The 10,304-nt window shown below is 57.5% G+C and overlaps 2 protein-coding genes across 2 annotated transcripts; one reads left to right on the top strand and one right to left on the bottom strand.

Moving 5' to 3' along the window:
- Positions 1-4,178: 4,178 nt before the first annotated feature.
- SPBR_02742 (uncharacterized protein) lies at positions 4,179-5,703 on the top strand (the record flags this gene model as incomplete). The annotated part of the gene is made up of 2 exons (XM_040761045.1): positions 4,179-4,440; positions 4,715-5,703. The coding sequence occupies 2 exons, from the start codon at positions 4,179-4,181 to the stop codon at positions 5,701-5,703; spliced, it is 1,251 nt and encodes a 416-aa protein (XP_040620840.1).
- A 375-nt stretch (positions 5,704-6,078) lies between these two features.
- On the bottom strand, positions 6,079-10,244 carry SPBR_02193 (cullin-binding protein; the record flags this gene model as incomplete). Its single annotated transcript, XM_040760496.1, has 3 exons — positions 6,079-9,540; positions 9,568-9,949; positions 10,006-10,244. The coding sequence occupies 3 exons, from the start codon at positions 10,242-10,244 to the stop codon at positions 6,079-6,081; spliced, it is 4,083 nt and encodes a 1,360-aa protein (XP_040620839.1).
- Positions 10,245-10,304: the final 60 nt, after the last annotated feature.

The raw sequence follows: 10,304 nt of genomic DNA, 5'->3' as shown, positions 1-10,304 counted from the left end.
AAATGTGGAATAGGCTGGCAAAATAGATGGAGCCTCGCCGCACTGACACTGTTTGGTGGTATTTTACAGAGTCCGATGGCGAATGGCGGAGACACAAACGGCGTACGAAGTAAGTTGATGGTTGAACAAAGAAAGGATAGCGGTGCTATCAAGAGCCAATAGGAAGGGCGGTTTGACAAACATAGCACTTTGTATCTCTGAGTTGAAGCAGCAACAGCCGACAGACGGCAGGCCGTTCCTTCTCTTTTCGACGAAAATCCTCTTGTTCACCATGGCAAGACCTAGCCGCCGGCTAGACGCCGCGATATTTGGAAAGGGCAAGAGCAGGTGGGACGTGAAAAAGGAGGGCACGAAGGAGCCACTGTGATAGCTGCAGCAGATGCCGGCAAAGTGAAGCGTTATTCTACGACGCAGGTAGAATGGAAGGTACGGACAAAATGTCTCTCTGAGAGGCAGGAGCAACGGCGAAGTAAGGCAGGCACGAGCCGACGAACCCCAAATCGGAAGGAACAAACCGGTCGGTCTGCGCTCCCCCTTTTCAGCTGTCAAGCTCAACTACTACTTAGAGTTTCGCGCGGCGGACGATCGTCTGAATTTTCGTCTCTGGTCCCATCTACGAAGTAAAGCAAGACACGGAAATCTCAACCGCATCGAGTGGATCGCAAACCAAAAGCCGAGTGCCGATAAATGAGAAAAAATGCGTCACGAAGAAAGACAGTCCACAGACCACAGCACGGCTGCAACCCTACGACGTATTCAATAGACAGTCTGAACCAAAGCGCTGGCCAATTCTTGGCTTGACCTGGCCTTGTCTGGGCTTAGCCCGTCTTGTCCCTCGCCTTTTTCGCCTCGCTGTTGCCCGTTGGACCCTAGGCTTGCTCAACACTGGGGCCATGCTCTGATCGTTGTTTGTGGTTATCCGGCGGCGATCCCCAAGCTTCAGAAATCATTGCGTTCTTCGTCATAGCGCTGTGACCGTCAAAGTACGGAAGTTTGCATCAGTCAGGCTGCAACAGCAGTGACGGAGAGGTGTGAAGGCCTGATTAGAAGTAGGAGTCGATAGGAAAGGCAAAAACGAGGCGAGAGCAAAGATTGAGGCAATGGCGACACGAGGGAAGGCAAAGGCAGGCTCACAACAGTGACGGCACCACTGATTTGCTACAGGTCAGTCGTGGCATCCCACAGCTTTTGCTTTGCCGTTGCTTTTCCACTTGTTCGCAAACCCAAACACAGAAACTGACACGACGTATTTATACTTCGTACGCCAGGCCCACAAGACACGATAAAGTCAACACCTCGCAATGGGAGAGACACGAGCATGCTGTGGATGTTAATGTTCACGCACGACCATTTTCCTGGGCTTGTGGAGGCTGCGAGCATCAAACAGGTTAAGCCCCGTTCGTCTAAGGCAACCCTCAAGTCCATTCTCAATCCTCTCCCTTTGGAGCCGTTTTGCTCACCTTTTCAGCTTGGTCTGGTTGTTGGCCAATCGCTACACGCAAACAGTGCGTTTCTCGAAGAACGTATCGCCCAAGGATCGAGGTGCGCCCTGTCTATTATCTATTTGTTGTGGCTGTTGGCCGTTGGTCACTCAGTGGGCGTCGGCCATCTACTTCCTCCCTGACTGGCTCTAACAGCACTGCCACCTCCCGAATCAATGTCGACTCGCCAAGTCGGAAGAAGGGGGCGCAAGAAGAAAGAAAGAAAAACCTTCGAGTACAAAATACTGGTGCTAGGTACCTAAGGCGGCAGAAGGGACAGGGTGTGTGAACACGAGTCGAGACAAGACGCTTGTCGGTGGGTTCCTGCACAAGCGCGTTTTCCGGCTTTCGTCGAAGCGTTGATGCAGGGTGCGCGCTAACCAAACAACGTGCAAAGTCGGCCCCCTGGCGACTTCAGACGTCTTTTTGGCGTCGTAGGTGCTCCATTCGACCGTGCCTCAAGCGTGAATCCACCACAAAGGGGCAGCATCCTGCGCCGGGCCTCCTTTTTTTCTTGCTACAGGATTCTCCCTCTCTCCATCGCCGATGAGAGAAAATGCGTTTCGAAGCGCCAAGGTTGTGCACGAGCCCTGGTTCTGTTCCTTTTCGAGCTTCTGCCCAGCAAACTTTGTGGGAAAGAGAATGGGGTACGGCGTGACGCTTGAGAGATCATGTACGAAATACGCAATAGGTATTCCCGTGCCCTGCCCCGTTGGTCTTGCACTCAACTCCTGGCTCCGTTCATGCCTTGCGAATACGGCGACAAAATCAGACAAGACTGAAAGACCCATGCAACATCCCCCAGAATACCCACTCCAGCGCCTTACGCGGTACACGAACTGCAATGCCGCCAGGGCTTTACCGTTGTCGGATCCTAGAGACCGGAGGAAACCACGCGGAAGCCACAGAATATTGTCCCAGAAACACCACGCTCCTTGCCATATCTCAATCTCGGAGTGTGGCGTTGTTTTGCTCCTCGCAAGCGACGGACAATGTCAAGAATCACGCTTTACAAGCAACGGCCAGAACCAGTCTCATAAGACAAACCATTGGAAAACACGCGCCGGAAGGGGACCGACAAGTAAAAGCCTTGGATCTCCCTGGTTTCCGGGAAACCGAAATGACGAAGGCCCTTTTCAGCTTTCGACCAGCGTGGATTGTCCCTTGCGTCACCGGCTCTATGACAATGTGCTAGATACGCCGCACTGCAAGTGCAGAAGCGGCTAGCATGTAGTGGTGATGCATGTCTGAATATGAACGAGACACAACAGTGAGCATCTCACCCCACACAAGCCAAAAAAAGCTGCAGGATTGCCCAAAACACCCACAGCAATATTTATGGGAGAGACATCTGTCCCACCTCGCAGCAGCGTCGCCATGCAATAATAATATACGGCTCTGCAGACCCGTCATGCATTTCCACTTCTCTGCAGGACAGCGCCATCCTCTCTCAACGCGACCCCCTAAACATGTGGTCGGTCGGCGAGATAAAGAACACAAGAGACAAGCGGTGCTTGTCAGCTCTTGTCAGGATCCACACCATGACCTTTCCTAGCCGTGAAAGTCTTGCATGCAATGCAATGTCCTGGTCTTTGCCTCTCACCTGGGAGACAAAGCCGGCTCTGATCTAGACACCGCTCGGACGAGTATGTCTACGCGTCATCAAGAGGTTGATTTTGTTATGTGCTTCGTCCTGCGGATAATTATTTGTATAGTGCCATGCATGCAGCTTGTGTCTTGGACAACGACGCAAAGTCTTCGTGAGCCGGTGACAGCCTGGGCTCCACGGCATCCATCTCGCCCATCCGCAAGTACCGGATCATCCGAGGCAGGACGTTTCACCGCGAGGTCGGCAATACCACGTACTGATAAGACAGGACACACGTTGTGAGAGTTTAGATTTCGATTGTATCGTGTTACGAGTTCTTCCGCCAGGCCTCCGCGTCACTGCGCGGGGTGGCTATCTCGAGAGCGTCGAGGGCTCCCGAATGTCCGCACCATCAAAGGGGACGAGATGGTGATGGCAAGGAATATAGGAAAGCGAGATCATGCCGGACGATGTCACAAACTAGATAATGATACTAGTGACGACATAATCTACCATTTGTCAAATGCTATTCAAAATTATACTATTATTTGCGAAGTAAATCTTATTTTGAACAATTCGTTTATTTTATTTAATTTTTATGACAGAAACGGGAGACATAATAATATAAAAATAAAATACCTTTGTTTTCTTTCTCAATATTATTTTTAACTCTTACCTATTTTCAAAGCCTAGTTTAACCAAATCACCTAGTAGTGAAAACAGAATAATTAATACTGCAGACGTTAGTCGAACCAGTTCGTGAACCACAATTGTTTTACGCTCGGACATGGACACGGCCAGCATCCCGCGTCGACTGCCCCCTCGCGGATCCAATGCGTTCCGGTATCGCCTGTGGGGGGGGGGGGATACTCTTTTGTATGGGAATTCTTCAGAAGGAAAGAGCTTCGCAAGGTGCAGGCTCATCCTCACAATCGGAAGGAGCGACCCCGTCTGCTGGAAAATTGTCACGAAATAAACAACAGCTTAAAAACCTCACCTTGTTTTGACACAGCCCTGTAGCCCTGTCCTCTGACCAGCTGTCCGCCCGCCTAAAGCCGCTCTTCATAGTCGTCCCCCGCCTCCCGCTCTTCTCCTGGTCCCGTCCGACAATGACTGCGCTGGCATCGGGCACAGCGTCGTCCACGTCCAGTGCTACATCGACACCAGTCCGTGTGGCGACACGACGGCGATTACGACGGAAAAGTAGCTCGAGTGACGACAGCGATGCCGGTATCGCACGCCAGCTGCTGCGCGAGAGTCGACAAGCGGCGTCCCGGGCGGCGACCACAACAGGAGCCACGGGGCCGAGGGCGGGCAGCAAGACGGCATTGCGCATTCGCCGTCGCCATCTCTTAACATGGGACGAGCTGGGTAAGCCACCGTGTTCCGGATGACCAACTGTGTCCAATACATTCCCATAGGCTGACTGACAAACGTCTTGGTAGCGCCATGGCAGCAGTACGTGTATATGAGATCTCTCGATTTCGACAAGCGGGTGTTTCTACGCCACTGACAAGTCTGGCGCAATATCAATATAGGCCTGGAAGCGAGCGAATCCTGACAGGCTATCGGTATATTCTTTCTTCCGGCATCTCATCGACTGGCAAATGGATGCACACGGATGTACTGACACCTCCCAGAGAAGCCCACGCGTCCTACTCGACCTGTTTCTACAGCTGGACCTATCTGCACAACGAGTCTGGTGAGTCGCCTGTTAAACCGATTGTACATAAAAATCAGAACAACCAGCCTGACGGGTCGCCAGTCAACATTCTCTCCCATGCCTTTGGCACCGTCGCCTTTGTCGGCCTCGCCGTCACCCTCTGGCTCGACACCTGGCCCTGGACCCTGCCGTCCCTCCAGACGCGCGACGTGATGCCCAACAGCGGCAACTCGACGGCCGACAAGCTCGCTGCCACGGCCTACATGCTCGGCGTCATTGTCTGCTTCAGCTTGTCCGCCCTCTTTCACACGCTCATGTGCCACAGCGCCGACTGCGCGGCCCGCGGCATGGCCATGGACATTACGGGCGTCCTTGTCCTCATGGCCGGCGCCGTCATCCCGCTCATCCACTTTGGCCTCGCCTGCGAGCACGCCTACGTGCGCCAGGCCTTTTACGTGGCCACGGCTGTCCTCGGCACGCTCGCCGCCGCCACCACCTGGGAGGAGGGTCCGGGCCCGTGCACCTCTTCTGCCCCCCGCACCTCCGCTACGGACAACGGCCTCTACCGTATGCTGATTTACCCCATACGTTCCATGCTTCACTGGGTATCCGTCCAGGGCCCGGCCAACGGCCACCGCCGCGCCGCACTGTTTCTGGGCTTTGTCACTGTATCGTGCGCGGGACCCCTGGTATGGATGCGACAGGCCGACCCGGCCGACTGGGCAGCACGCATCGACCTCTGGCCCGGCGTGATCGGCACGCTGCTGTGCAATGCGGTGGGATTCGTGGCGTACACGACGCATTTCCCGGAGCGCCGGTGGCCAAGGCACTTTGATCTCGTGGGCGCAAGCCACCAGCTGATGCATCTGGCCGTGCTGGCCGCGGCCGTGACGCACATAGGGGGCGTGAACCGGGCTTTGGCCTTTCGGCGCGGCGAGGGAGCAGTGTGCCGCAATGGCTGGGCAAGCTGAAGCCAAGAAGCCAAGATGGTACAGCCGGCCAAGGCACTATGGGACTATACAACGGACTACACAAAGCATATACGCCGCAGACCTTGTCAAGATACCGACGTATATAGATTCTTGCAAACCATAAACTCGAATCGAATTCCTATTCCTCTCGTTTGCAAGTTGCTACTTTAGGCGTCTCATCACGTCGATACTCATACTTGAGCCCCTTTTCTTACCACCATTCCTTTCCCCTCCGCTCTGTAATGTTGCTTGTTTTTTTCAATAATACGAAAGTAAGAGGTCGCCACTGGATAGCGCGTTATTGATGGCAGTCTCCACCTCCTCCACGGCGTGCCGATGGCGTTCCTCGCTGGTCGGAGAGGGCCGGCCGTTCGACTAATAAGCCGCACCCTTGTCACGGCTTTCGCTGCGCAGCGTCCGCAGCTGCGCCTCAAAGGCCCGGTTGACCCACTCCCAGTACTGCGTCCACGTCTGGTGCGCGCCCACGTCCACCGTCGAGCTGCCATCGTTGAGCGCCGCCTTGAGCCGGTCCGCCAGCAGCAGCGTCGCCCGCAGCACGCTCTTGTTGGCATCCTCCTGCTTCTCGTGCTCCTGCTTGACCGCGTTGTCCTTGAGTTTGTTCGAAAGTGTCGCCCGGAACTTGTCCGCGATGCTGTTGAGGTGTCTCGTCGTCTCCTCTGGCGCAATGTACGCCAGCCGGCTGACCATGATGGTGCACATCGCCCGGATGTCGTGCTCATCGCCCAGGCCATCAATGATGCGGTCGAACAGGCTGATGATCGATATGCGCGAAAACGCCGTCTCCATCAGCGCGTACAGCGTCTCATACGCACCCTTGCGCACCTCAAGGCCGTCGTCGACCAGGTGCTTGAACGGCCCCATCATCACCTCGCGAACCAGCTCCGGCTTCGGCTTGGACTCCTCCATAATGTACGGCAGCAGCTCGTTGAGGTGGCCTAGGATGAGTTCCGGCTTGTTGTTGGCCGCCGAGTTGAGCGCCGTCATGGCCAGCCGCCGAATCTCCATGTCCTTGTCGCTCAGTGCCTTGTTGAGCATCGCCACTAGGTGCTCGCGCAAGAGCGTATCAAACGCCTCGCCCGTGTCCGGCAGCGCGTACCGGATCGCCTGCACCGAGATGGCCCGCAGCACCGCTGACTGGTCGCCCAGGAGACTGTGCAGCCTCGGGATGTACGTCTCGGGCGCCGTGATGGCCAGCCGGCCGATGCACTCCGCACACGCCGCCTTGTTGTTCTCCACATCGGCCATCTGCAGCAGCTTATCCCAGATCACGGCCGTGTACTCACTAATGTCCGTGTGGTCAATAGTGACCTGCTGAAGCACCTCTTTGATCGACTGCAGCAGGAGGTACTGTGTGGAACTGCCCGACTCCATGCCCTGCAGAATCACCGGCACGTACAGAGGCACGTTGCCCGCGCCCGCACGGCCCAGTGCCACGGCCGCCGAGATCGACACCTTGTCGTAGTCGCTCGTGAACTGCTCGACGAACAGCTCGGGCTGAATGGGCGAGTCCTTGCCCAGCCGCAGGCCGGCCTCGCCGAGGACCGACAGCGCAAGGCTGGCCCGCACCTGGTCGGCCTTGAAGGTTTGTGTCTCCTTAATGAAGCTGTCGATCGTCACACCGGCTGAGCTGCCGCTGGCCACCAGAAGATTGCCAACCACCTTGCCAACGATGGCCGGGTCGCCGACAACACCGACATCCCGCAGCAGGCCCTTCATGAGGGGACCACCATGGCCGCTGCGGCCAATCACCGTCACGAGTTGCAGTAGAGGGTCCAAGACGGTTGCCGCCACGCTCGACTGCAGCAGGTGGCAGATGGATTCGATCACTTCGGTCGTCACAACGAGCTGTGGTTGGATCTCGACAAGAACCTTGAGGATCCGCAACGTCGGGCTCAACAGACGCTGGTCGTTGCGCGAGATGACGGGATAGAGCGCCGTGACCAGGACGGGGATGGTGGTGTCGTCGAGCTCACCCTGGGCAGCCGGGCTCTGTACAAGGTGGCGCAGGGCGTGGATGCACGAGCTTCGGAGCGAGTGGTTAGCCTTGCCCAGCTGCGACGCCAAGTGCACTGTGACCCGGCGCGTCCACCGGCCGTCAAAGGGGACAGCCGTCGTGGCCGATGCCGCAATGACATCAATCGCCCGCACCGCTGCCAAGCGGGACGTCTCGTTGCCGAGCAGCTCAAGCAACGATTCCAAAGCGATGCTGCGCTTCTCCAGGGCCAGCAGCGAAGCGCCTTCGGCACCAGTGCGTGACAGAAGCGTGCCCAGTGCCTGGATGGCCTTTGTGCGAACCTCCGTGTCAACGTTAGATGCGGTGGCCCGGTTCATGAGCACGTCGTACAGCTTTTGAATCTCTGGTTTGAACTTGGCCGCTGCCGTTGACCGCGACCGGGGCGGTGTGATGGACTTGATCACCTCCTCACTGGCCGAGACGGCCTCGGCCGACAGCTTGTAGAAGCGGTCTGACACCACGGTGAGAACAGCGTCCACGACACGCGCCAGGTACGGCTGCAGGACCTGGGAGCTGTGGGTGTTAGCGATGTGGCCGACGAGACGGAGCGCCGCAATGCGAAGCGTCGTCGGTGTCGCCGAGGCATTGCCACCGCCGAGTGACAGCGACGACGTAGCCGCCGAGGCTGTGGGGGACTTGACTGTCACCAGCACCAAGTCCAAGACCTGCTCAAAGTAGTCCGAGAGACCACCGCGCTGCACAGAAACAATGTCGTTGAGGAGGTTGATGGCCGCCTGCTTTGTCGGCACCTGCTTGCCCTTGAGAATCTTGGTGCAGGCAGTCACAATTGACCGGGTCTGCTCAGCGAGGTCGGCACGCGGGCCTGTCGTAGGGATAGACGGCCGGCGCTCATGTGTCGGTGACGTAGGGCTGGTGATGGAGTTTTGCCGCAGAGGAAGAGCGGTTACGCTGCTCTGGCGCCGGCGCTTGCGGCTGAGCGGTAGCTGGGCGCCAGACTCGCTCTGTGAATCCAGGCTGTCCAGCGAGAATTCGGGGATGATGCCTTCGCCGGTCTTGCGCACCAGCAGCGACACGGCCGAAATCACCTCGAGACGGACCGTCTCCTCGCGCTCCTCGAACCGCTTGATCAACAGCGGCGCCGCATCGCGGTAGAGCACACCGTTGTCCAGCAGGTCGCCACTGCTCCGCGTCGAGATGAGGGTGTGGATCGCCTTGGCCGCACAGCGGCGCACCTTCCAGCTCGCGTCATCGTCGTCATCAAATCCGGCATCGGCGTCAAACTCATCGTCCTCGTCGCCGCCAAAGTCGTCGTCCTCGTCGTCCTCGTCATCGGCGTCCTCCATGTCGTCGTCATCGCCGACGTAGTTGGGGTCGTACTTGACGTACCGCAAGCACGCCTGCATGGTTTCATCGGTGTACGGGCGCATCTGGTTGGGGCACGACGCCAAAAACGCATCCAGGGCCACGAGGGCGGCTTCGCGCACGTCGTTGAAGTCGCTCGGGTCGTTGCCGTCGGAGATGGCCTCGAGCTGCTTCTCGAGCTCCTCTTCGTTCAGTGCGTGCAGGATGAATGGAATGACGGCGCCAATGTGACGGCCAAAGCGCAGGGGGATGGAGCGTGCCATGGAGCCCAGGATAGAAATGTACAGCCGCTGGGTGGCAGAGCTGGGCCTATTCAGCGCCTGCACCGTCATGGTAATAAATTTGGTCAGGGCGTCCTCGGACAGGTACACGGCGAGAATGGACGCCGCAACTACGGCGCGCTTCTTGACGGCGGAATTGCCACGGTCGCCGTGCAGGACGGAGAAGACGGCCTCCTGGAGGGCCTCGACCTCGAAAACCTGCAGCATGGGACCGAAGCAACGCACGACCTCGATAAGAACGTCGACCGACTCGGCGGTCGGGTTGGCGTTGATGTCGAGAATGCTTTCCGGAGCACCACCGGACGCCTGCGAAGCAGCCACTTGGCGCTGGTGGTGGGTGTTGGTGCGGCTGCCCGTGGTGACCTTGGAGGAGGTCGGCAAGCCGATGAAGCGAGGAATCAGCACGCGGTTGATGGTCGAATACGCGTCGATGTTGTCCTTTGTAGGGTGCTCGCCGGGGGCCGGGGCAGGGAGAGAGACCACCACTGCCTTGAGGGCCATGGCAGGGACGGTATTATCGACCGAGTTCTTGAGCCGCAGGGCTGTCAGCTTCTCCATAAGTGTCGCGATGATGGCCAGCGGCAGCCGGTGCACGAGGGGCCCGAGACTATTTGAAAGTGGTTAGGCATAATCGGACACAGGAGAACACGCGTGGGCTCGCACCATTTGATTGCCAGGTTCTGCACCTCGCCATTTTGGTCGTCCAGCGCGCGAACAAGGTGGTCCACAGTCTTAGATGCCACGTTATAGTCGTTCTGCAGGATCTCGGGCCGACCATTCACGAGGACGAGTAGCAGATCGTTGAGCGACATGAACCGGAAATCCGGATCCGAGTCGCCCAGCTTCTGCAGCAGGCCGCTGATGGTCGAGGACGTCGCCACGTGCGGGTTGATCGTCGTCATGGTGAGAGAAAGCCCTCTCGGGGACGGTGGTACGGGACGGTAGGAGTATATGGATGGGAT

This window comes from Sporothrix brasiliensis (assembly GCF_000820605.1).
Source record: "Sporothrix brasiliensis 5110 chromosome Unknown Cont17, whole genome shotgun sequence".
NCBI classification, from domain to species: Eukaryota; Fungi; Ascomycota; class Sordariomycetes; order Ophiostomatales; family Ophiostomataceae; genus Sporothrix; species Sporothrix brasiliensis.
The sequence above is the reverse complement of the archived record's forward strand: the minus strand, read 5'-3'. Positions and strand labels throughout refer to the sequence as shown.